At 38.1% G+C, this 27998-nt stretch overlaps 3 protein-coding genes across 3 annotated transcripts in view; 1 reads left to right on the top strand and 2 right to left on the bottom strand.

The window, feature by feature from the left end:
* Positions 1-18688, bottom strand: part of LOC115624390 (calcitonin gene-related peptide type 1 receptor) — a 48791-nt gene extending 30103 nt beyond the window's left edge. The window contains exon 1 of the mRNA XM_030519106.1: positions 18212-18688. The gene's annotated coding sequence lies outside the window, so the exon portion shown is untranslated. The remainder of the gene's footprint in view (positions 1-18211) is intronic.
* A 1542-nt stretch (positions 18689-20230) lies between these two features.
* Positions 20231-21439, bottom strand: LOC115633695. The gene is made up of 3 exons (XM_030531152.1): positions 20730-21439; positions 20476-20672; positions 20231-20413 (listed from the first exon to the last, which is right to left on the bottom strand). Exons 1-3 carry the CDS (start codon positions 21437-21439, stop codon positions 20319-20321), a joined length of 1002 nt encoding a protein of 333 aa, XP_030387012.1. The 3' UTR covers positions 20231-20318.
* Positions 21440-23590: 2151 nt separating this feature from the next.
* On the top strand, positions 23591-25440 carry LOC115619970. The gene is made up of 4 exons (XM_030513006.1): positions 23591-23867; positions 24302-24923; positions 24991-25193; positions 25251-25440. The coding sequence occupies exons 1-4, from the start codon at positions 23591-23593 to the stop codon at positions 25355-25357; spliced, it is 1209 nt and encodes a 402-aa protein (XP_030368866.1). The 3' UTR covers positions 25358-25440.
* The last annotated feature ends 2558 nt before the right edge of the window (positions 25441-27998 follow it).

Below are 27998 nucleotides of genomic sequence, written 5' to 3'. Positions count from 1 at the left end.
AGGCGCAGGCTCTGGGCGCCGTAGACAACACCAGACGGTCCCTGCTTGACAATCAGCCAGTCAATCACCCAGACTGAGCTTCGATAGCATTTCAACAGTTCGCAGCTAAACACCCTTGTTCGATTGCCAAGCATCATTGGTCCTACATTGAAACACCTACCCGAACCGACGCCCGCCTCCCCTACCATCTCTATTAATTTTACCAACACTTCCAAGAACATTTTCATATTTCAATTCATTTCACTTGCCCTTCTCCACTGCGTCCTGCTGAATTTTCTTCAGTGAACAATTGCTGCCATTCATATGGAAATGTTGAATGTGGCCTTCCCGTCGATGTCAGAGTGTCTGTAGAGCTCTGGCATACTCGTAGATGATGTTCAGCTTTTGTTGTTGTTGCTGCTGCTTACTTAATAGGCTCAACGCCCGCTCGATAGTTTCAACAATAAGAGGCGGCTGTCGTTCAATAATTTTCAATGATTTCTTTGCAACCTTTTGTGTCTCCGTCTGTGTGTGTTTAGCTTATTGCCTTTTCGCACTTTGGGTAGCAAACTTTGTTCATCTTTGCTCTTGTTGTGGCACAACAAAAATGTTTAGCTAATTTTGCATAAGTGCACGAAGTATCTATATATTTGTAAACAAAAAGAACTGTACAAAAACTCAAAAGTTTTTGCATTGTCTGATGTAGCTATTTTGTTTTGTATTTTTTTTTTCATTTTGTTGCTTTGTTGACTAAACTTTTTATTCGCTTAGAATATTTAAATTTATTTATGAGTTATTGCAATTTTCTGAGCTTTAAGCAGTTTTTGTTATTGTTGTGGTTGCCATGTTTGCATACTTTCTGAATTTATGCAGAGCTCCTAAGCGTCTTACAAGCTTGTTGAAGCTTTTGTGCAAACAATTGCCATGTTTTTATTAAGTAGAGCATGCAAGGTAATATTTATTTACAGTAGACATAACTAGCTTTTATGAATTGTGATTGATGACAATGCTTTTAATTCTGCCTAATGTGCTTTTAATTCTAGTCTCTAGCCTCTCGAAACTATTGTATAGATACAATTAAACTATTAAACAAAGTTCTCTCCGAGTTAGTTTGTAATTATTTGACTTAGGCTGTACAACTTTTTAATTAAAGTCGAGAGTTGTGTGGTGTTTTGTGCCCAGACAAAGTCGGTTCAAGTGTGTCAGAGTAGAGACAACTGTCCACTGGAATTTGCTGTGAAGTTTTACAGTTTTGTTGCATTTGTTTTATGCATGTAAGTGTGTGTATAAATATACAAGCATTAAAAAAGATAATCTAATCAACAGCAGTGCCATTGTTAACGAGTTGCTTGCCATTGTTAAGATGTCAGTGTTCGAGAGTTAATTAGATAGTGCAGTAAACGGGAATATTCTAGAATAGGATGCCCTGCACTCTATTTTCAATTTTAATTGATCATACTTGTATATATATATTATAAATAAAAATAAAAATTATGCGATTAATTCCGAACGTAATATGGGAGGATTGTAGAAATAACAAACAGATTAAATTTGGACATATTAAATATTATGCTAAAAAAGATAATGCTAAAAAAACAGCATTATTTACATTTTTGTTTTTTAATAGGTATATCTAAGAAACAATTTTGAACATGATTATTTATGTTACGGCTTAAATAATAATTTCGCTTTGCAATCGTTAAGTAAAAGATAATACCTTCATTATTTTTTTCATTATTTATTTTTGTAAACATTTTCTCAGCGTCTGACTGCTGAAGAACTTGATCTGAAAAATGAATAAAATTTATCTTTGGCTGTGACAGCGAAAACTGGAAAAGTGTTTTTAGAACCATGGGCTTTGTAGATTGATATATTGGTTTAAATTAATTTTGATTATAAACATTTCCATTTGCAGTTGTTTATTTTTCTGCAGGTATTGCAATCGAAAATTGAATATACATGTTATAGGTATAGGAAATAAAATGGCGCGATCATTTTAAAATATTATTGCTGATGTACTAGTTCATACTTAAGCAGATTAAAATAGTTGGGTATGGGAATTTTAAAACATGTTTTTTGCTTTTTCCCGTAAGTAACATAATAACTTATCAATTAGTATTAAGTGTTTCGCTTCTATTTACTATTTTTTGGGTAACAATTTTGGTTTTATTGGGTCTAATAATGTCCCTTCAATGTACCGAAGACATTAATAAACATTATTTTAGAATTTGATTTTCCTTAACTATTAATAGTCATACCTTCTTCATGGATGGCAATTGAAAGGGCGCTTGTTCTACACCAAAATTATTAGTGCTTCGTTTTCCAGTTTTTCGTATTAAGTGTTTTTGTAAAGTAATATTAAATGAATACAATTCTTTCGTTCAGAACTTTTTATTTATTTCTTAAATTTATTTATTATATAGAATTATAGGCAAGCTCGCACTATAATACAAAAATTGCCCAGTTTTCTGTTTAACTTAAAGTGAATGAAAAAACTATTTAACTTTGAGTGTGGGGTATAAGTAACGATGACAATTAGATAAACTATCACGAGCAGAAATTGAGCATTTAGTGAGATTGCGTTACAAATTATAAGTGTGCACACTTAAAATTTAATTAAAGATGGGCGTGCTTTGATTTCGTGATCACAGTTAGTGGCCAAGTGGCCGATGCACAGGTTCGCTCAATATATGTACTATATAGCCATGAACTTGAACTTGGCACGTGCTGAATGGCGGACAAGCTATGCATTTCTTTGCAACTTTTCCTCCTGAGGAGCACGTGTGCAGGACATTGTGGAAGGGGAAGGGGGAGCAAATGAATTGTTGTTCTGAAACCGCCAGAACTTTAACGAAAGCGTACTACTTCATTCGACAAATATTGTGTCTTTCTTTCATTGAGTTAATTAATTATCTCGCACTGTGACTTTCTCTGCAGAGTAGCAAACAAACTAAGGCAAATGAAAACATATATTTATATGCTTGCTTCCAGCTAAATATTTAATTAAATAAGTTAGAGTACGCTGTGGCTGAAGGCAACAATAACAACAACATCAGCGACAGCATTACATTAAAGCAATGGGAAATGAGGCAAAATGGGAAAAGATACATGAGCACAAATTGGTTAAAGGGGAGAAACACAAATGTATCTCGCAGATGGTATCACAACTTCATTACCAATATATAGCAATTGTCGTACACATGGCTACATATACAGTAGAGATGTGTATATGTGCATACATAGTGTGCTAAATCATGTGTGTGTGAGGCCATCCAGCTATGCGCTTTGGAGTCTTTGGCCAGAAGCCCGGTTTGTGAATGGGACGCGGTCACTTTAGTTATTTGCTTAGCCCGGGGCATTGTGAGTATTTTTTGCTTTTATCAGATTTGCGTTTACACACACAGACAAACCTACCTACATATGGACATGTGTGCATACATACATACATATACCTACATTCCCTGGGCCGCAGGCATCTGGCTGCGCATTTCAAAGGAAGTTTGCTTTTCGAATATGTTGGGGTCTGCGCTTTGAAGCCGCCTGTACATGTTTGGCTTTTTGCGCTCTTATCGAAATTGCTTTGATTATGCGCTTTCATGCCAATTAAAATAACGTGCCCGATGGTATCGCAGCAGAATTCGTGTGGCCTGCAAACGCAAACTGAGGACACAACATAACATTGAATATTCAATGAGTGGGACACAGGAGGCCAGTAATACAATTAGCCAAATTCACGAGGCTCATCCGTTTTGGCCGGGCTAGTTGAATAAATTCAACAACTTATGAGCCATGAGGTAACTGAGAAGAACACGAATATTTCGACCATACAAAAAAAATACAATATACTCGCACATACATTGAAACTCTAAGAAAATGTATCTGTTTAGTTTAGAAGCCTTTTCAATTAGCTATCTTTGTGTCAAAAAAAGTGGCTAGTAAATACCTTATTTAAAATAAATTGCATATTAATTGCTTGGTTTTTGTTCATTTTTTGCGGTTTATTAAACAATTTTGAGCAAAACTTAATTGGTTTTTGGTATATAGTAGAGTTTTCGATTTAATAAAATTCATTTCAAATCGAACAAATTAGGCCTGTGGGAAAATATTTATTAAAGTATTTCATTTTCCGTATTTTCAGTGTTGACAGTGCGTTTATGTCTAAACGCTAAGGTCGCACTAAACCAATTATCCAATTATTTTATCTATTTTAAGTTCGTTGTATTGCCAATTTATAATTAATATATGACTATAAATTGTTATCTTTCAATGGCTGAACGTATTCGTTTGCTACACATTATATATGCCTTTTTCCCCTTCAGATAATCGCCCGGGCTAAGCCATAGATGCGTAGGAGTTTATAATTTTCTGTAATTTTGTAGAAGACCGATGTTTTGCAAGAATAAGAATACCATTAGCTCGCTTTATTGCATTTGTGTGGTTAGCAGAGATTGCCGGATGAATGCATATTGCCTTCAATTTATTTATCTGCTGGTGGTCAGGCCACCTCCACATTGCGTGTGCGGTTTAGCAAATTATGGCTATTATGCTAAATGGCTATAACATGGCCACAAATTCCAATAACAATATACGCCACGCAAACGTGGAGCATGGCAGAATATGCGAAATGTCTGCAATGCAGCTTGATTTTATGCATACCTGTAGTTATGTATAGAATGTACAATGTACGTACAAGTATAAAGGATAGTTCTATCAAGGCGATAAGCAATGCAATTTCTGCGCAACGGCTTGAAATGGGAGACAGCGTTGCTGGATGGGAAGAGTTGGGGGGAAGGGAGGGGTGGGGGGTGGGGCAGGAAGTGTTTTTTTTCCTATTGTGCTGCATAATTCTGCATATTTCATGTTGCATGCAATAACCGGGTAGTGGCAGTGGCACACCACGAAGTAGGTTAACTAAATGCGCCATTTGCTAATATGCATCAGATTTTGATTGGTTATTTTTGCAGCGGTTGCGATATTTTTATGCAACAGAACATTTATTTATGATAATGGAATATTAAGGTTGGGGCTGTTGTATTAAAGATACGTCGGCATGCATGTGGAATGCGTTGACAAACAAACTAGGCACATAGCACTTAGCAAGTTACCTTGAAGACTTGTCACAGGTGTGGGGAATCTGAAGAAAAATTCACTGAAACTATATTTCGACAAAAAAAAAACTATTGTAATGTTCCCTAAAAATTATTATCTCAATTGCCAAAAAATTTCTAAAAAGAAACCATACATGTCTTGCGAGTTGATCGTGTTACATGAGCTTAATGAACTGCTTAATAAACAATTTTTGCGAACCCAGCTTTTAAACTTATACCACGAGATAATTGATTCAATAAAGGCATATGGCATCGAGTCGAAAAATAAATTTCGTTTCAAAATTATTGACGTCTTCATCAAATAAACTAAAATAAATTAGCTGTTATCGAAAGGTTAATCTTAATATTTATTTTTAGTCTATTTTACTTTTTGATAAGATCTATTTTTTGTTATAATTGTAGAATAAACTTATTGGCATATGTAGGAGTTGAAAAATTAAACAACGCTTTATTTGCAATTCCTATTCTCGAAATACTGAGATATACTAATGAAAAACCGATCTATTATTATTATATAATAGTTATTAGTTTTGAATAAATATTTTGATGAAAAACCGATCTATTATTTTTATATATTAGTTATTAGTTTTGAATAAATATTTTGATATTATAATTTGAAATTTGTATTTCTTAGGGGAACAATTTAATGTTATATTTGTTTATTAGCCATCTCATGCAATAAATAGTATCATTTGTACTCAAACCAAAGAGCATTTTTCTCGAGACAGCTTTCCCCTCGTTAAGAATGTGACTCGGCTTGGGCGACCCAGCGCTTTCTAATTAATACTATGTAGATGAATTGTTTGTAGGCTCACAAATCTTTTGCACGTACTTAATCACGTCATTCCAAAGCCGAAAGAAATCAAACTGATGAGTACACGTGCCACTGTATCCGCCATTTACATTTTTCTCGAAGCTTTGCGTGAAAGTATGTGGAAGATGCCAAAAACTCCGACGACAGACGACAGACGACAGGAACGGCGCAAGTCTTGGGCGTTTGAAAACACTCAACAAATTGTTGATAATTTTAAATGAAATGAATGTAAATACCTTACACGCTGCCTGCCAAGCTGTTCATTAAATTCAACAACTCGCCCAGACAGGACGCCACCTTTTGCGTGTCAAAAGGAAGCATTTAAATGAAATTTTGAACAGAGCTCGTAAATTATGTTGAATTTTCGTGGCTGTACGAGTATCTTAATTACCTGCAATTTTGCAACCACAATATAATACGGTAAGTAAAAAGGAAAAGAATTGAGCACACAAACAAGGACAACAAGAGAAAAGGGCTCTGCCATTTCAAAGGCGAAGATAATGCGGCGACCTAGACAACGGCGCATCCTTTCTCTCGCCTTCAATTAAGCGTTTTAATTTCAATGCTTGATGTGGGTGGCAACTGTAACCAGGATCGAGTATGCTGGACATGCTTAGTCCATAGATTTTTTTGCTGCCTGCAGTGTTGTAATAAAAGTCAGAAACTGGCTCCAATAGATATAATAAGTAATAATTTTGCCATAAATTACGTAGGCGAACGCGGTAATGCCATAAGGATGCTGGCCATAATTGTTGCCATTTTGTTTATGCATATTTAATAAGCTCAGGCAGCAATGTTCAAGGGTAGCCTTAAGCGTGGGCATAGAATTAATTAAAGTGGGCTAACAAAACGCCTTTTTGGCTAGTAAAAGATTGATTAAACGAGTACTTCACGGTCTTCAATATGACCACCATTGTAAGTGATGGCTTCGAATAGCCATAACAATGTATATTTGTTTTTACAGTACATAATTGCAGAGTACATTGTCCTGCATAGAAAACTAAATCACTATTTTTGGTAAGGACTGTAGGTGTGCTGTTAGCTTAATCAGTATAAATTAAAAGTTATTAAATTATTACTTCAATTTGCACATGTTGTTCATTTTGAAAAAGTGAAAAGTCCACATTTTTATAAAGAGCATTTAAAGTTATTTGCAACTAAAGCCTCGTTAAATATAATATGCATGAATTTCAAAGTCTTCTACTTAATGTTCCTGCGCAACAGATCCAGCTGCTACCATATAAGTCCATCTATTTATAATTTTGAATAGTGGGTTGGCAGTTGCGGGCGCCGCCTTAAGTGTTGCTTCTTTGTATATTTAACAAACAAGACGACGTTTACAATTTTAGTTACAATCGACAATATCGTGTTGCTAAAAATACAAGTATATGTCTGGCAAGTAGACGCTGCCCTTGTTGACTGGTGGGCTCATGTTACTGCGAGTAAAGGATATTCATGGCAACGTAAAACGTTAGTGGTCGGAGACAGATTTTCAACTACTCGGCCGTCCAAACAATTTGTCTGCGGGCCCGAACAGCAACAACAAGCATTAACAAATGACAGTCGTCAGGCAACGTGCCCCAATGTATTGTCATGTGAAGGGAGACATTTGTTAAAAACCAAAAAAAACCCAAGAAATATAACTTTTCCTCGAATCGAAGATGAAATACTCTCTCTTCTGCAGCTTCATAATAAGTATAAACAATTCGAAAGTCTTCATTTTATAAATAACTATAGTATATTTATCAGACAAGAAGAATATTTAATTATAAGAATATTTAATTATAGTTGGATGAGAGGTCTCTGATATGTGCTAGCAACAACAATCACAAATGCGGAACATATTGGTTTGCGTTACCAACTCCAGACTAAAGCTATAATGCTCGGCAAGGGTATGAATATGAAGGCGGCAGACCATCGTGGCGAATAAATTTGTTCAGTTTCTTGGGCTTATGTATTCATTTGGCTAACGCACTCTCTGTCGCTCAATTTCGTTTGCTCTGGTTGTTGGCATTTGTTATCATTTCGTGGTGTCTTTCGGGCCCAGTTGGCTTGGTCGCCCTCTGGGTGTGTATTTATGAAACGCTTTGCATTATTTATGTGCAAAAATTTGATGTGGTCTACGTTTTGCCGGGACTCATTAGCTCCAGTTTAATGTAGTTACTCTGCTTGAGTATTCCAGCCACAAGTCACAGAGTCAAAGACAAATTTTGGCCAAGTTTGTGCTGGAATGGCTTTCAGTCTGGTCGAGTTGGTTTGCACATTAAGTGCAGCTGGCGAACTTTTGGCACGACCTTTGCAGCTTTAATCCAATTGCCGTTTCAAAGCATGCCCAGCATACTTTTAGTTTTTAATTTAGTAGCCACTTGTCAGCCCCACAAGCCCGCATTCTGTCACTTGGCTTATCGTTGCCGAACGCCAAACAAATGGTCAAACGAACAAATGGGCTAATTTCTTAGGCTGGCAAGTGGGGTGCTCTGTGCCTTCAGATCGACGCTTTAACTCGCTTTGCATTTCGAGTTTAAATTGATTCGGGTCCTTGTCTGCTCTTAACTTTAATCGGGTGCGGGAGAGCTTTTATTGAATTTTCATTTGGGTTGTTGGGGACCCGTTTGATTAATGGTCCAACCGTATGCGCAAAATGTCTTCTCCTTTCGCCTGTTAACTGAGCCAGCACAATTGCAAGTAAATTCTTTGCAAATGGTTTTCTGTTTTTTGTTGCTCTTTTGGGCTCACAATACTTACTGATTTGCCTGCCTGCCAGCTCCTAGTACTTTTGTCGCTTTAATTAATGTAACATTCGTTGCTAGTTTTGGGCCACAGAAGTTGCTTGTTGGTTTCCTCCTGTTTACAAGTGGCTGACATGTTCTAATACTTGTTGTGACCGCACACTAATTAGCGGTTGTCAAAAAGAGGGAAACTCATTTCCATTTAACGTCGAGCTTGACTCGGGGGCTGCCATAAAACACCATTCTAATACGCTAATGAAGATAAAATGAAATTTGCGAAGAAACACAGATGTGGTCGAGGTATATGCAAAGTGCTTAGTCCAACAACAAATTGGCAATTGAGAGTGAATATAGGATACTCTACAAAGGGTACTATAACTACTCGAAACAACATAGTTCGCAAAATAGTACATCAAAATTATATTTGAAGTCAGAATACAATTTTATTAAATTTATTTGTAGTTTTTTAAATAATTACATTTGCTAATAGATCAAGTTTTAAATGAGCGAACCTTGAATCTTATCTATAAATTAATAAATTGTTACCAATTCTGTTGGGGTTGCTTACCGGGAGTCGGTAACAAAGTCTGCTATTGACGACTGAATGGGAGCTGGCCCAAATAGCTACACAGACATCCTGTAGTTGGCTATCAAATGAATCCTTCGCGCCTGCCAATCTGAGCAAACAATATTTTCACAGAAAGCTAAAGCCAGCCCGGGTTGGTGTGACTAGATTTATTGAAGTATAGGGCTTAAAGCAAGTTCCAGGTTCTCGATCTTTTTAAGTTTTTATAACCTCGGCGAAGAAAGCACAACCGATCTAATTAAGTATATATATTCTGAATTAGTAATACGAGATAATTCGATACAATCAAGTCCAACTGTCTGAATGACCTCCTGGATTTTGGAAAGGGCTGGGCCCACATTGACCAAACTTGGCATAAAGGCAATCCTTAACCTCAGACAATATGAGTTTATTTTATTTTTTCAACATAAATAAGTGCAATTGACAAGCATTTTGATAGGCACTCGACCAAATTTGTTTGAGTGGCAGCAATGCGCGTTCTGATTTTATTTTCTCTACCAGCCGGGGACGTTTATTATGCACTTTTAATTAAGTTACGCAAGGCTCTTAATTGCTCATTGAAAAAAAAAAAAAAAAAAACAAATGAAAAGACAGCGTTATGAATCGCCAGCAGGCAGCCCATTTCGCATACCTCTGAGTACAGTGGTGCCTCTGTAGTTGTGATGATTTATTTATTTATTTATCGACAAAAAGAGCTGTCAATGTAAAAAAAAATCAAAACAATACAGAACTTATACTAGATAAAACTAAATAAAAACAACGCCTATAGAAATAACAAAAACGTCTAATGACGAAGCCGACTCGGTGGGGGAATAGAGAGAGAGAGTAGGAGACGTTATTAGACATAACAAAAATTAAATGGAGAGGAAGAAATAGCAAAAAGAAAAGGAAGTTAGAAAAGAACGATAAAAAATAAATAAAAGCTAAAGGTGGAGAATCGCTGACCCGTAATAATGGTGCCGATTGTTCTTAAATGTTTGCTTTATTTGCTATATCTGATATATATATCTGTATCTATATTATCTGGAAACATTCTAAAATATTAAAGTAAGAGTACAGACATGCAAATTACACTTCGATGCAACATTATTTAAATATTTAATTATTAATATTTATAATTATTGAGTGGGATAAAACAGGTGTATAAAGAATCACTTATTTTTAAATATTGAGAAAAGTTTCTATTGGTCATGTGTAGTTTCCAAACTTTTAAGAGACAATTATAGATCCAACCAATAGTATAAAGACTGTTTTAAATATCGCTGTTTGAATTGGTGCCAAACATTGCTCCAAAATTGCACATATAGTAATACTTCATAAGAAAAAGTTTAAGCATTAATAGCATTAATAGAGAGATGGGTATGAGGGTGGCCAACTGAGGAGGCTTCACTGTATTAAATTGTGAGTGGGTGCCATAGAGTGTGTGGCCCAGAAGTTCTAATGCAATTCTCATGTACAAGTATGTCGGAATAAGAATTCGTACGTTGGCATAGAAATGATGACGAACGCAAAGAGGCAACGCACCCGCCAACACCAACACCAACACCAATTCCGATGCCTATGCCGCTGCCAATGCAGGCGTAGTGGCATGCATCTTGAAGAAGCGGCAACAATACACAATGTGTGTTTATTTATGCCACGCGCTAGGTGCACTTGGACCATTGCCACATGTGCCGAAAGCTGAAAGCGGCGGCAAATAAATCGCGCATATGTCGCCTCGCCGCCTAACCTGATTTGCATATGAAAATGCTTAAGATATGCATTGGCAGCCAGCTGAGAGACAGAAGACAGAGCCCCAGACACATATGCAAGCAGTCCGCACATACACACGAGAACGAGCGTCTAAAGACAAATGTTTCAATTTGTCAGGCGGTCTGGGAGGCGGACAGTGGGACAACGCCCACGCACTTTTCCAAACGTCGAACTTTTCAGTTGTTGCTTCTCGTGTGTGTAAGAAATTGTCGCTCAGCTGCCATTTGGGAAACGCTTCAAACTATGCCCAAGCACTTGGGCATGCTTTGACTTTCTCGCAATCGCAGTTCATTTATAGTAATTGCAAGTGTTTTTCCCCCTCAAGTACTGGGGTAGCTGGAAAATTGTCGCAAACTTAGTATAGAGCGCTTGAACTTATTTTTAGTAGAAATATCGAACACTTTCACACTTATCGCTAATCGCTTACCTCGGTGTTATATTTGGCAAATTTATTTTAGTTTATTTATGGGAGCAAGTCGAGCGTGGCGTTGTTTGTTTTGCGTTTAATGTCTTCGCACTTGGTTCTGATTTGTGCTGTCAACGATTTAGGCCAAGATGCTAATGACGATTGACATGCCACTTCCGTTGGGTTGCGCTTCAGTGATAACAGCGATAAGTATGTAAATGGTGATTGTACATATATACGCGTATGTATGTACTTGTATATATATGTTTTGCCTGATGTGCCAATCAAGTGAAAAGTCGATGGCTTTGTGCCGACAAATTGTACAAAGATTTCTTGCTGTCTCGCTGGGCTTAATGTGTCTTAGAGGTTTTCCGCTAAACCTAATGGCAACAAGTGTGCGGCAGGTGTGCCAGTGTGAGAATTCATGATTTATGAGCCGCCACCGGTTAGAGTATATGAGGAACAACAGCAACATAATGTACTACATTTTCTCTCAAGTGTCGTGGAAATCTCTGCCAGTCGCTGAACTGTAAAAAAATTATGAACTGCTGAGATGCCTTCTAGAATGCTGCTAAGAAGCACTTCCTTTTTATTTCTAATTTGTAAAAATCTGGCAAATTAAGTGTAGAGAAGTTTTCTACCGTCAACCGAATTGCATTTTCGAGTTCTCGTAGTAAACATTCATTTAATATTTTTTCATAGGCTGAATTTAGATAACAATCGGTGATTATTTCAACATTTTTATACAATAATTTTTATAGATTTGATCAAAGATGACACCTCAGTTCGGACCCCAAGGAACTCTGAACTGCTTTAAGGCATTAAATAGGGTTGGCGTTTATTGTTGTGAGCATTTTTAATTTTTAGTACGTGTTAATTCATATAATTTTAAAAATTTCGACGAGGTAAAAAAATTAATGGCGAAAGTATGGCATATCACAAAATGTCTAAAAATTTAATTTTCGATGTCCGAAATTTGTTCGCCCCGTAACAAAATCTTGTTAATATCTTTTGAATATGGCTATTATAAATAAACAGAGAAATTTCGCATTGAAAGTAAAATACAAATTCTAAAGCGGTGTTTCATTTCCTTCAGTTTGACAGCCTTATCGATCATAGTACAGTCAATACTATATATACATATGTAATATACAAGTCCTAGAATGAAACCTTCTTTATTTTAGGAGTTCCCCTAATGTTCCTAAGTTTCTCAAACAAAATAAAAGAAGTAAACATTAACAATCTACAGACTACATCCATGGTTTCAATTTAATTGTAATATAATTGTATATTTCAGTTCCTATTCCAAATGAATATAATTTAAATATAGCTGTAATCTGCTCTTAAAAGTAGGTGTTTTATGTTGATATTTTTATTTTTATTATTATAAGAAGAGAAACCTCAATACATTTTTCTTATTATGTTTTGCTCAAGCATAATGGATACTTTTGGTAAAAATTAGAGGTCAGGAAGAATCAAAACAAATAATGGCACAAAGAAAATGTTCTTAGTAAAAAAAAGTTCTTATGTAAAATGCAGTATAGAGTATGATTAGTAAGATTGTATGATTTTATTTATTATTTTACATAAGTACTTGGGCAAAAAAACAAATGATACAAATTATTTAGTAAAAATAGTTTGCTATTGTGTCCAATATATGGGGTTATTTGTGGATATTCTGAGAGTGTTAACTCTTGATTTCGCCTTAAGTTGTTAGAGAACAGTTATGAACTGGTAGAGCCAGATGGCGTAAGGCACGTGTGTGTATCGGCATTTCCGTTTGTTAATTGTATCTAAAAAGCATATCAATGTACTTTTGAAGCGATATCGCAAGGCGTATTTATGAATGCCAAGCATTATTGTGCGGCGCGCTGTTCGCATCGAAAGTGTCAAAACCACTAAGTGTGGGGCAAAGTCAAGGCACTAGTTGCAGGTGTTGCCTCCGGCACTTGCTCTTAATTTATGACCAACTGTTTTTGTGTGCGGCTCGTGGCAGATGCGACAGCGCTCGCCGCAAAATATGAAAATCCATGGGAGCCTCTGTTGGCCAATATCCTGCTGTGCGCACATATTGCAATTGATTAATGTCAACGACACGGCGTGCGGCCCAAATTGAGGATGGCAGCAGCTGAGCTCGGCTCAGATGAGGCTAAACATCAGCCGTAGGCGTTTTTTGTTTGTTTTGTTTCGAGCTGATTGTTTTTGGCAAGTGAACAAACGGGTTTGGCTGCCTCTGTGCTTATCAAAGCAGGCGCATGCCGCACGATTAAGCCAAGCCTCACAACTTGGCCAACGGCACGTGTGGCATGTACGAGTACAACCATGGCCTTGCCTCAGAGTTGCTGTCGCCGCTTCATTAGCGTTGACAGCGGCACAAAGGTGCGCGAGATCTGCCGCTCTGTGTGCCAGCGGTGTGGGTCATGTGTGTGCTTGTCACAAAAGAGCTAGAAAAGGCAACATGGCCATTATGGCGTTGCCTGTCAGCAGCAAAGGAACAAAGGCCAGGCACAAAGTATTACAGAGTGTTGATGTTGCCGCTGATTGAATGCGAAACCGAGTGCGCAACAAAATCATAGCTTCCATTATCTCTCTAAAGCGACCGTCAAGCAAGATGATTATAGATGTTTTTTATTTATTTATTTTTAATTTTTAAATTCCAGAGCCTTGAAGCCTGTTAAAACTATAAATAGAAAATAATTTAATGAAATTAACGCCTTCAAATTGTTCGGGGGAATTTTATTTGCCTTCCTGCTTTGCCTCAATTCACAGCCAAATGGGGTCGTTGACTCTAATAGACTAAGAATAAGTCTTTTTAATGTATCATAAGTTGTTTGTCATACAAGTATATACGGGTATGTTAAAAAATGTTGTAAGGAGTAGAAATAGCAATGCGTGGATTAACCAGCTTCAGGCACATTTGAAGAACGAACTATTTTTGGCAAATATTATTGAAATACTATTGCCATTATATTATTATAAAGGCAATTTCCAATCTGTTTGTGTTAAGCGAGAAGTCGGCTATCAGTCTGCACAGCTTGTAAAAATTGTTGTAGCATTTAAACGAAATATTGAATGCCGACTGATTGACTGACAAACAGCGGCGTGGCATGCTGTTCATCTGCCAGATATGGACATGGCCTCCGCTATACTTGTAGGCATATCTTGGCTCTCCTGTGAGTCTGCTTTCAGCTGGTTTTCTTGACAGTTCACTTTGCACGACAAATAAGCGAATTGTTTAAAGCTGGACGGAACGTAAATGATACTGACAGCGCCCAGTGGCGGTTTCTCTGGCATTCAGGAAAGATGGGCAAACTTAATTTCTACATTTGCTGACGATAAAAGAGATGATTGTGCTGCTGCTGCTGCTCCTGCTGATGCATCGAATTATTGAACCTGGATGAGTGGGAAAACTGGTAAGGCGGAAAATGAGAAGTAGCTGCAAACAGCTGAAGGCCGCATGCCACGTAGCACGCATATGCGTACATACATACGAATATAGTACTATATATTCCATTAGACGCTTTTAGTGCTTGTTAAATTCCAATTAACAACTTTTGCTGCTGCCACTGCAACTGCAACTGCTGCTGCTGCTGCTGCTCTGCCTTTTAAGGCGGCCATGTGTCCAGTTGCATGTTGCCCGCTGTCTGTTGCCTGTTGGACTGTCAACGAGATGTCTGAGCGTTAATTGAACCCGCACACAGTTGGCCATGTAAGACGCGCATTAGTTGTGTAGTTTGTTGGTTTGTTGGTTTGTCGGTTTATTTATCTGTTTCTCTGTTCGATGCAGCATCCCAGAGTTGCAGACCTGCAATCTGTGCACGTTTCCTACACGTTTCAGCTCCCTGTGGCCATTAATCTTGGCTGAAAAACCGGCAAGAGTAACGTGACTCACATGTGTGGAAAACGCGTGCGCGTTTTGCGAACGTTTTGCGCGCGTTTTTCTATTAATATGCTCGTGTGTGAACGTTTTCATTGCCAATAATAACAATTAATTTTAATTTGCCTATGACTTAGAGCAGAACATCACAGCCAGCTGTTGCGTAGTTATGGCTGCTCAGGCCGATTAAGCTTATTTAATGCCTCGTTCTCCAAATATACCAGAATAATGAAAATTAATTGAGAAAACCGCACACAAAATTGATTGAATTTGTACGCTCTTACAGCTCAATCAACACGCCCAGTTTTCGCTTTTGTTTTTGTTATTGTAATCATTTATACTTGATGCGTTTGCTTTGTTGTTGCCTGTTTGGAATTTTCGCGCCGCTTTCCCATCGTCTGCCGTTTTAGCTAACATTTTAATGTATGAAAATTGCGGTTGTACTCGTAAATGGTGCTCTAAATAAAGGCGCGAACTTGCTTTTGATTGAAATGCCCAACAAAACAAACAGATTGAAAGGAAATTGATGAAAAGTTGTTAATGGCCATAAGTCTAGTACTCAGCTGGATGAAAGGAGACTACGACGTGCCTTTATTTTTGTGCTGTGAGGCATAGCTAAATATAAGTGTGTCCTGATATCGAAATTAAAGAGTATTTCAATTTGAAGAGCTGGTATTTGGTGTGAATAATTGAAATGGTTTCTTTTTTTCTGCAGGAATTTCGGTACTGATTACAAAGACTTAATTAAAACTGCATCTCATCTTTTGATCTTTTAATTTTTGCTTTTTCCACGACATTTTAGCGCAACACAACTATAGTGAAATCGTATAACCATACAGATGTTCCCTTTTTATAAAGTGACACTTTTTATAATAGCTTTTATAATTTAAACACATCTTTATTCATTTATAAATATGCATGCAATATTATATTTGTTAATAAAAGTTCCTTCGCACAGATTTTGACGAATTTTATAAAAAATTTCTTTGCACAATGAATGTTTTGTACATGCAAAGCAACACTATAATTTTCGGTGAGATATATTTTTCGCCTGTCAATTGAAATAAAAGTTTGTGACGGTGGACAACAACCTTGAAATTTTCGTCCTTTTCCTCTTCCCACACTGATGAAAATAAAATAACATATTTTCAACAACGCAAACTCTAGCAAACAAAAAAAGGACAATGAAAAGTTGTTATGAAAACGGTTAAGTATGGAAGTAAATAAAATAGTCTTTAGAAACTCTAGACATCAATATAAATTCACTTTATGCATGTGTACACTAATTATGCGATAATTTATTATAGAGATAATTGCAGGTCTAGCTTAATTGAAGCCTTTTATAAATTCTTTAAAGGACTTATACTTGCATAATACTTAATGCAGTATTAACATAAAGGGGTAGATATATAAATAGGTACATAGATAGATAGACAGGGAATTAAGTCAGTTTTTTTTTTTGGTATTCTATATTATATTATATATTCTTTGAAATCTTTCCCATTTGTTTTTGCAGTGCATTTTTTCTACGAATAAATTATATTTATATTTGCCATCGAGCTGTAGAAAATAGTTCATCTCAGCATTTAATACATATATGAACGATTAGGAGCGTAAATTATTCCTGACTTTTATTTTGTTATTGCTCTTGGATTTATAACCTCATACTTGTATTGTTTCAAAAATATAACAACAATACCCGCCGCTTATACCATGGAACTATCGCACTAGTATATGTATTTGCGTATGGTTGCGGTTTCCCTGTGTACTGAGCCAACAGGCTTATTATCTAAACGAAATAGTAAATGCATTTAACTGATAAAAATTTTAAAGTGAAGCCACAATAACAGCAGGAAAGCCGACACGTAAGCGTCTAATAACAAATAGACAATAAACGGAATGTTAACGTGCAAAATGTTTGTTTTAGCCACACGTTAGGCTTAACTTGTTAGCCAGTGCGAATGACAAATTGCTGTAGATTTATCATGTCGTTCGTGTTACATAATCACCTAAAGAAAATATGAGAAATAATGAAAAAGTAAAAAAAAGTCACACACACTACAATACGAAATCGGTTTGTCTCTTCGATTATTGCTTGATGCTATCTAAACAATTAAAGACATTTGTCGAAGATTTATGGCTTTGTTGCGTGCGTCAGCTTTAGCTTTGATCGGGGGTCGCCTTAATTTTGGCGTCACTGTGAAACGCACTGAGGGGAGCCGAGAGTTTGCGAATTTGCATGCAAAAGGCAACAAAGTATGTTGATTATTTGGAAGCCGAGGAAAGCACATAATGCTAACAAAGTATAAAGCACAGATTTGGGCACTGCATAATACAGCAATAAAAAGCTAAAAAACAAAAGCTAATTTACAAGTTGACCCTTGACATACGCATGGCTTTGCCAACATTCCTGTGTGTACACGTATACATGTGTTTGTGAAAATATGAATTCCTTTGGGCCTTACTGCCAGCTGCTTGTGGAAAACTGCTCGCATTAATCTTTATACCAGTGACATTCGCATAAACTTTTAATCCTGCAGACCAAGAGCTGTTTCAGTTTTTGGATGGCAGATTTAAGCATTTCCACTTTAAGATGCAATTAAAGTCAACAGCGCGAAAGCACAAAGCGGTAGAGGCCAACCCTTTAAAACACTTACTAACGAACTTTGTTTAATTTACTTCAAAATGCTTAGAGTGTCTTACAAAGACCATAAACTGATTCCCACTCTCTGCGCTTGCCGTTGATAATTTCCGGTTTCATAATTGAGGCACAGCACGCAGACCCAGACAGTCGAGAGGGCTAGAAATGCCGGAACATTTGAAAAATCCGTAGACACACATATACTCGTACACACACTCTTTTATTCGCACACACAAACACACACACACACACTCTTGATATGTATGTCGAGCGTGTGGAAGTGCCTTTAAAAAACAATTTTATTATTGTATGAACTTACCAAGCTGTTGACGATGTCGGGCGACTTTCTTGTTGCCTTTAAGCTACACACCGCATATCCTGCGGCACTGCAGCACAGGCAGCTCCTTGGCTTTACTGTCCCTTTACTGCAGTGGCTGCCGGATCGCTCTGGAATCTGCTGCTACCTCGCCCGTTGACGCTGTCAGCATTTAATTGAATTAGTTGTTAATTTATGGGTATGTTTTCACTGGGAATTTTCGAATGTGCCTGAAGTGTATGAGAAATGCGGCACGCGCACTTGGGCGTTGAGGACGCCGCAAACTTGCTGCTCTCTTTTGTGACAAAGTTGCGCTGCTGGCAACTTGATTAAATGCTGGACACTTTAATTGGCTTTTGAAAAGAACGCACTGCAGCCACAGATAACAATAGGAACATCACAAGCGACGAGAAAAACGACATAAGCTATACCAACTACCCGATTAACGACTGCACGATTAACGGCTGCCCATAGAGCACAAAACGGGCGTATACGTAATTTTTAATGTCTTTTATGTGCACTTGAACATATAAAAACTTTTAATGTATGTATTTGAAACAAATCGCTATTTTAAACTTTTTTTAAAAATGTTTTCAAAATTTTGTTTTTATTTTATTTTCGCGTGTGCTTATCGCTAGCATTTGGCGCGCTGTTCCATTTTCGTTCCTATGTTTGAAAAACTCATAACATATACGTCTTGTGTGGAATCATGCGCGCTTCTCGTTTTCAAATCGCGGCGGTTGAATGCCAACTGAAGTCAGCGTGCCACAAAACACACAGCAAAGCGCCGGCTGACGCAACATTGTTGCCAACGTGTTGTGGCTGCAGCAACATACGGTATGCTCAACATCTGCGTGTTGCGAGACCCTTTATCAATAGTGATATTTGCGTTGCGTTGAGTATCAGCTGATATTTTGCTCTTTTCTTACTTTGATTAATTGTACTTACTTATTCCGACAATTTCCAATGGGTATTGTGTCGTTTTTGTTGCGTTTGACTGTTGCCGTCGACTTCGCAACATGCTGCGCGCAACATGCTGTGTTGCGCCTGAGCTGTTGATAAGCATTTTTCTAAGCTCTGAATATTTTTAGCGTTTTGCAGTTCATAGTTCACAACAAATATAATTTATGACCCAAAAAATCTTTTTTTAAATTGTTTTTTGCACTATAATATTTACCGATTGGTAGCAAAAAGGGGCTCGCATTCAACATTTCTTATCTGTATAATCTGCATTGCCAATTAAAAAACCTGTTGCTTTTTGAGCTGAATTAACAATTAAGTTTTCCCATAAGCCCACTTGCACATTTTGATACTGTCCTGGATAAAGGCACTGTAAGCTTCATGCTATAGAAAGCTTTAAAGCTTACACCAAATACTTTTTCTACAGGTTGTTCAACCCACCAAAACCGTTCTAAAGGCATTCGGCTCCATACATTCCATGTGATTGTTATTTGTTAAATAATTTGCAAACAGATAGTATGACATGTTGACAAACAAATTGTAAAGTTGCAGAAGATAATAATTACCTAGGCGCTGCTATTATCAATGATAAGTATTGTCAACACAAAGACAAACTTTGTAAGCACTTGTACAGCTCACATTTGATAAGAGTTTTGCAATAGCAAGTAAGCAGAAAGACATGATCATTATAAAATAATAAAATAATTCATTCTTATTGCTATTTTTTTACAATTGTTCGGTTATTGAATTGACAATCGTCTTTTTCTGCTGGCATTTGTGGAACCAACTGATATACAAGTTTTTAAAATTTTATATCTAAATGCTCAACTTAACCACCGTGAAGGCCTGCGATCCATGTGGTTTATAAGCTACGCAGTTAAAATCTATTATAAGCTCTTTTGGCGCGGAATTTGTGTAAATTTAAATTTTTTGCATAATGAAAACGCATGCATATTACTCGTAGTTTTATATATATTTTAAGACAGTTGGAAATAAAGTGAAACGTTCGCCATATTGAAAGACTACCAAGCTTTTGAAGAGTTGAAAAATTAGTGAGTCAAATAGTTAGGTACATATATGTTTATTTATTGTATTTCATAGAAACCTGTGTAAGCTTCACAAGCTTCATAAGCTTTACAACACAAAAGCTCTATTCAACGGTATAGGTGAAAGCAAATCCTGCTTCTTTTGCCTTGTAGATTTCGTCACTCTTGAAAAGCACCACCAGCGGTCCAGGGTTGTTACCTAAGCGAAAGCTTTTAATATAGCAGGCCTTACATTATGGCAAAAGCTTTGGCCGAACTTACTGGTTATGACCGCATCCTTCTGAATGGCGCCACAGAAATATGTGGCGGCTTCGTTGCTCTCAGTTAGCACAGCCTCGGGGACCATCAGGAAATCATCGCCTGGATTGCTGGCAGCTCCACTGTGGTAGCAAGAGTTGTCCGTCAAAAGATTACCAGAAACTTCTTCAGCGCCTACGTGGAAGTAGTACATGCGAATTCTACAAAAAGAAGAACGATGTGTTTTCCCATTTAAATGCCTTCAACTGTTCACCCACCTGAGAGCGTTGGTGGCCGTAGTGCGTCGGAAACAAATGGCATAATTCAGGTTTGAGGGGTAAATTCCAGCGCCGTCATTATAGTTGAAGGATTTGACAGCGCCTGAGGCTTGTGGGAAGTACTGCAGACAGCCAGGTGGTGCCACAAAGAAGCCATCAGTGATAGTGGCACGCGCCTGTGGATGCAGTGGCTCCTCATCGACTGTCTCGGTCTCCTCAGCCACAGAGCGCACAGAGCTGCCGGCGGGACATTCTAGTTGTGTGACTGTCATGTCCCACTCAGGTGTAGGCAGACCCGTAGAACCAGCACGGTTGGCCAGCGAGATCAGCAGATCGATGCGCGAGACTCCCGACGTGGCATTGAAGGGCACATAGATGTGCTGCCATGTCTCCACGCCACACAAACGCAGGCCATTGACCTCGAAGAAGTCCTGCGTGCACTCGACGTATCTCTGGTCTGTGCCCTCCCTTTCCTGCACCGTCGGCTGAGCCAGGGTCATGGCAAAGTCAATGCGCAGCTGGCACACGTTCTTGCTGTACGCATTGATGTGATACTCGCACTCACGTGGCGGATTCGTTGGCTGCACCAGATTGATGTTCTTCGACGAGGTGGTGCCACCACAGGTGGGCTTCGCCACAGAGGCGGCATACGTGCCGACCACGCCTAGGGCGGCGACGATGACAAGAGCGCTAGCAATATGGCCGTTCATCATGAAAACTTACTGTTGGCTACGCCCTTGTGCTGCTGCTTATATATCGGAAAAATTGCACACTTTCGACGCTTTTTGTTATTATTTTTACATGCCTTCAACCGAGCGCCTAATTAGCATTGTCAACAAGCGCTGATACGCAATCGATAAGTTTTATCTAAGCGCATAATGACAGTGGGGGTCTCTTATCAATTGGCAACTTGGCACTTTTGCAGACATTTTAATTGGAATATTTGCGGCTGCATCAACATCAAGTAATATTTTATGAAAGCGCTTCTATATTTAGAGAGCTTTCAGTTTATCTCTAATGGCGGAGTATATGAAAGGTACTGATTAAAAAGAGAGTGACAAACAGAAGGCAAAAAAGTAGCCAGATTATTTCTTTGCTTAAATATAGAAGTATATTAATTCCTCTTAGAGAGTGATCATGGATCGATGCATTTATAGGCATATTTCAAGGGCATTTTAAGCTTTTAAATCTCGCAGCTATGGAAAAGTATGGCTATATTCTAAATTGCCCGAAATTTCGTTCTTAATGCCTTCAGAATGTTTTAATAATAAAAATTAATAATTAATAATAAACCAAAATATATCTCGAATTAGGGAGATAGAAAGTCTTGGAAATAATTATAAAAAAAGATGCCTTTTTTTGCCTAGAAATTCCAATAAGCAATGTGGTTCTAAAAATTGTTATTGTTGACTTGTGCAGAGCTTTTAAATTTGAATCGAAACTGTGTTCCTGATCATATTTGTGATGAGCTCAGCTCTGTTAGAATTTAGAAAATGCGCAAACATAAATACTTTGAAAATAGTGGAGAATTTAACACTACCGTCGCAGATTAATGTTAAATAATACATATTCAATCAGTCTGCCTGCCTGAGATATTAGCGCACATGTATTTTGTATTTTAAAAAAGTTTTTAATTTTATTATGCAAAAATCGAGGTACGAGCACTCAAATCATTTATGCCAGCTACCTGTTGTCTTAATTCCTTTTGCTAAGCTCTGAAATCGAAAAAATACGATATTTGTTCGCCTTCGAGTTAATCAGAAACCTTATATTTGCTTTCGTTTTGTGCTATTCCATTAATTATAAACGATATTGCGCTATGACTGAAGCGAGGGTGGTTTCGTTAGTGGTTTTGTTGAGTGGTAAATTTGCTTTTTGGATGAATTAGCACAAAATTAGTAATAAAATGCGACACATATACTCCTGTATATTTTGAAACTATTTCAAATCTCATTCTACAACATATGTCTGGCAACCTTTCCATACATCAATGAAAGCAAAGGAGTTCCACACTTTATTTAAACAACGATGGTTGACAGAATGTTTTATTGATGTTCTAACAAAGCTATTTAAGATTTGATTCGGCGAGAATGTAATTTGTTGAAATGTCATTTATCTTTCAAGTTGGTCGTTTCTTGCACCTCTGCATTGATAGCAGGTGTTTCTAGGCCCAGTTGTGGTGCAATTCCTTATCAGTTAAACCTAATTGAATGTTTGTAATTTTCACACACTTACCCACACACACACACACACACACACACACACACACACACAAGCAGACTGTTCAAAATCATCGATACCGTCATCATGATAGTCTGCTCAAAATAAGAAGTTAACAATAATGATCATTGAGGCAATGTGCGCAAACATAACCCAGTTTAAAATTTCAGACACTCTAAAAGAGTACACGCCCTGCACTAATTGTGCGCCATGATTATGGCGGTGTTGACGAATTAGTTAGGTTCAATGACTTGCTATGGACATATAGAAAATTAATATGCACAACTATTTAAAATATTCGAACCCGTTTGGTCCAATCGCCTTGCTGCGTCTTCTTCGAATTCTTACCAAATATTGACTCGGTATGGGTTCAACACGAAAATCACATCAGCATGGGCTTGACAAAGACATCATCATCGTCCCAATCGTAACAACAACAATGTACCAGCAACATCATCATCATCATCATCATCATCATCACGATCAGCAATGCCGCTTAGTCTACGAGTTTGTTGGTATAAAAGCGGCCCGTTACCGAGCAAATGGCTCAGAGTTTTTGTGAAAGCGGTGGCGCAAACAACGCGCAACAGGAGGAACTAAAGTAGCATCTGGAAAGAAAGTTTACGAATAAAGCAAGGATTATGCAAACGCTCAACAATGTATCAGTGTTGCTCGCTCTGGGCTCCCTCATCGCCTTGCTGCCACAAGGGGCGCACACGGAGTCCGACCTGCCACAGACAATCAATCGTACAGAAGCGGACGGAGGAATGTGGCGCCAGGGTCGCCGTCGGAATATTTTGGCCGACACCTGCCTCACCAACAATGGCGAGACGGGCACCTGCCTGACGCGCTTCAAGTGCATGCGTCAGAGTGGCACCGTGAACGGCTATTGCGGCACGTACGGAGTGTGTTGCGAAAGTGAGTTAAGGGTTTTTCAAATGAAGTGCAATTGGTAATTAAACGAAATATTAAGATATGCCAAAACGAACTCCCCAGTCCGTGTTCACATGATCGACTTTCTTTATAAGCCATAAGCTTAAGAAGAATATTGTTTCTGGTTTGAAAAATGCATAGGAAATTATTCCTGTTATCAGCAATTTTTTTTTAATCTTTCTTCTTTATTCAAGATCTGTCATAAGGATTATTAAATTATATGGTAGCATTGGATTGGTTCAATCATGCGTTCTGTCAGCTAATTTGAAATTAGGATAATATCTCCAGGTTAAAAATAGGTTTCCAGAACTTTAATTCGAATCTATCGTAGTGATGATTGAATTGAATTTATTTAGGACTTAGGGGTTTCTGCAAATAATTAATTATAATTAATTACATAATAATCTTGTTTCCTGAAGCCAATATGCAATGCGGTACGACGTCGCGACAAAAACGCACCATCATTAAGAATCCCGCCCAGTTGGCCAGCGACGTTTGTACATATACCATTGAGGCATTCAGCACCAACGTGCAACAGTTGCGAATTGATTTTGAGCAATTCAATTTGCCACAGCCAACCGTATCGGCCGATGATGAAACCGTGTACGAGTGTAAGGACTATTTCGAGGCGGGAGGATTTAAGCTGTGCGGCGTCAACTCCGGCCAGCACATCTATTTGCCTTTTAATGTGGCATCTGGCATTGATCAGATCACGATAACATTCAACATGGCCAGCCGGATGACGGGATCCAGTTGGCGTCTGATAGTTACACAGCTCGAAGGTCCGGGCACCGTACGCAAGACGAGCGCACTTAGCGGCTTTGGAGCTGCCACCAATAGCCTGCAGGACCTGCGCACCATGTTTGCCTTCCACCATGCAGACTACGATCTATTGGCGCCCGCCGGTTGTCAGCAGTATTATACGGAGCCCACGGGCACTATTCGCAGCTTCAACCATCAGTCGACCATAGGTACCATGTACATGCCCGATACCAGCTACACGATCTGCATCAAGTCTGTGGCAACTGCCAGCATGATTGAGTGAGTTGTGGAGAGGAGAGAGTGGGGAGAGTTATCTAAGCGACTGCTGGCAATTGTCCTTTTACAGATATACATTCAGCAAATTTTCCATGTCTCAAACAATGGATGTCGGTGGCACCCCTGAAGGCTATGATGAAGCTTGTCATAGCACCATACACACGACTGGCAGGGCGGAGGATTACCTTTTGATCCCACAATCTATACTGGCACGACACATAGAATACCAGCCGACCTACTATTGTGGTGTTAATGATAACCTAATTGTCTATGGTAAGCACTGTTGAGCCTCAATGATAGCATCCTGATTCTAACCTATAATACGCACAGCTTCGCCGCCCTATTTTATGCACTTCTCCAGTGACGATATGGTCCATGATCCAACAGAAGAGACCGGTTTCATGATGACTTACCGCCTGCGTACGTCAATTTACTGAATAGAGTAAGGATTGAGGAGAGATTCACACTTAGTAGCGTATTTGAAATAAGTTCTTATAAAGTATATGCTTAGATTATCAGATGTTGATTAAAGTGAAATTTGATTGGCGACTTAAGTATTCAAGTCTTGGGAATTTCCAGCAAAACCCGTACAGATTGAAGCACGGTGTGATTGATGATTTAAGCAGCTAGCAAACATCATTTGGGCACCAACTCTGGCCTTAATTTAATATTGCTGTTTAATATTGCTGTCCATGCTCCAGTTCCTGTGCTTTTGCCTTTGCCTTTGCCTTTGCCGCTGCTTGTTCCCGCCGCTGTCGTGGATTAGTGAGCTGATGCTGTTGGAGTTTGTTTGACAGCTAAAAGCTAAGCGCACATATTGAAGGATTTCTTTGGAGCGGGCAAATACAAAAATACTCGCTGCTTAAATTAGAGAAACGCATTAACGACATTTTGCGGTCAGCGACACGATTATCCTTTTAGTTGCGTAATTAGTGTGATTAAAGTTAAGCGCAGGACACACGCTGCGTCCAAGAATGGCAGGCGGCAGGAGGTATCCAGTCGCTGCTCCAGTTGCCCTCGGGCCAACATAAAACACAATGTGCACAACTCACTCACAGCGAGTGCTTAAAATTTACGCACATTGTCGCTTAAGGTGCTTAATTTGCATTTAATCAAGCACTCACCACCTTTCACTTGAAACCAGGTGTGAGATTTTTGGACAACGTGTTCCATCCATCCAATTGATGTGCGAGAGCCGCCAATGAGTGAGTGCCCATGGTATTTGTTGGTACACGTTTCCCAGTTCATTGGAACTACATAAATAGATAATAGATAATTGAGTTGTCCTGTTCTTGAGCATGCCCCTCTTTAGCGCTTTCTTTTTATGTACTTAGGTCGCTACTTCAATTGTGTAAACACACACTTGTAATTCTTGACGCTCGCTGGGCGTCAGTCTGTGACGGGGACGGTGACGGTGACGGAACAAGTCAATCAATATGTTTGCCTTTAATATCAGCACCCAGTACTTAGCTGCCGCTTTTTTTTTTTTTTTTTTTGCCCCGTGTGGTCAATAAAGACACACTAGTAGTCGCACAAGTAGCCGCTACTTATTTAGTCATATAACGGATGATCGTTTTAGCACTTTGTGCCAGAAAAGTGGCCTAAGCAAATAGTAGGCGGATCATTGGTGCTTTTAGTATCGGTAGCGGTGTAAATCTTTTGATTTGCTTTATGATCTTAGCAGTTGGTAATTAACTTGGTCGTTAACAAAGCAATGCCAAATTATTAGTACATTAGCATCCATTCTCTCTCTCGCTCTCTCTCTTGCTCTAACCCCCACTCTACAGGTTTTATGAAACTAATTCTTAGCAACTAGAAACTGTTTTCATTCCCACAATCACACTATTTGTTGAGCCACTGGCACTTAAGCATTATTTGCATATCCAGCTTCACAGTTATAGGCCAAAGCTTTCTGCTCATTGGTGGTTTCTGTTTGGCGTTTTAATCAAATCAACTAGGGAACTAATTTGTCGGTGATACCTAAAACCCATAATTGGTTTCTATTTGCCTATTTACCTTTAAAATGCTAACGCCTGGTGATGAAAGCGTAGCGTTTCCTACAAGTATAACCACCCACTTGATGTCAATATGGTGAAATCTCTATCATGAATATAACGGTTTAAATATTGTGTGTTTGTGGGACTTGTTCTGAATCATGGGCTAAAAATTGCTCAAATAGCAAATCTGCAAATTGTTGGTTTACAGCGAATTTTTTTGGTTTAAGGTGTTCTTTTGTAAATTAAACATTTCAGCCGCATAGAATAGAAAGAATAGCAGGGCCTAACTTATCGAAGTAAAGAAATTTATTAAAACAAAGCACAAACACTTCTAGGGACATAGAATGAAGTATTGTAAGGTCTTTAAAACGCACAAAAAAATAAATAAATAACAAAAAATTTAAAAAAAAAATGGTTTTCATAAATTTGTCAATGAACTTTAAAATTATACCTCAACAAGTTTAGATTTTATTCTAAAATATTACTGTTTAGTTTAATTGAGCCTTAAATATTGTGCAAAGCATAGTTAATTGTGAATCTAATCAAGATATAGATTCTTAAAAAAGAATTCGACCATAATGTCAGGTGTAACGCTGGTAGGAGCCTGTGTATTTCATTTGTAAAGTATGCAAATATGTTAAGCATTAAGTCCTCGGAATATCTCTGTCTTTACTGTGTTAATCTGGAGGTCGTCCTTCAAAAATTCATTGCAAGGGTAGCTTTGTCTGAGAACTTTAGTTTAGGCTCCTTGAAAATTGGCTTTTCGGTGAAACTATATACTTGTATGAAATACAAGTAGGACTTTATTATGCAGACTGAAATCAGAATTTTTTTTTGGTAACGCTTTCTACATTCTGGAACTTCATTAAAATTTTTTATCATATCTTGAAGGTCAAATAACAACGATCACCTAAGATATAACTTTTAGTACGAAATCATTTTTGGTTAATCAATAACTTTCGATTCTTTTCTATATTGTGAGCTTCCATCGAAAACATAGCAATCACTGGAACGATTGGCACAAGAAAGTATTATTAAGGTGCAGGATTGTGGAAGAGCCCGTACCTACATGGTGTACAAG

Source organism: Scaptodrosophila lebanonensis, unplaced genomic scaffold (assembly GCF_003285725.1).
Source record: "Scaptodrosophila lebanonensis strain 11010-0011.00,11010-0021.00 unplaced genomic scaffold, SlebRS2 tig00000001-arrow-pilon, whole genome shotgun sequence".
NCBI classification, from domain to species: Eukaryota; Metazoa; Arthropoda; class Insecta; order Diptera; family Drosophilidae; genus Scaptodrosophila; species Scaptodrosophila lebanonensis.
The sequence above is the reverse complement of the archived record's forward strand: the minus strand, read 5'-3'. Positions and strand labels throughout refer to the sequence as shown.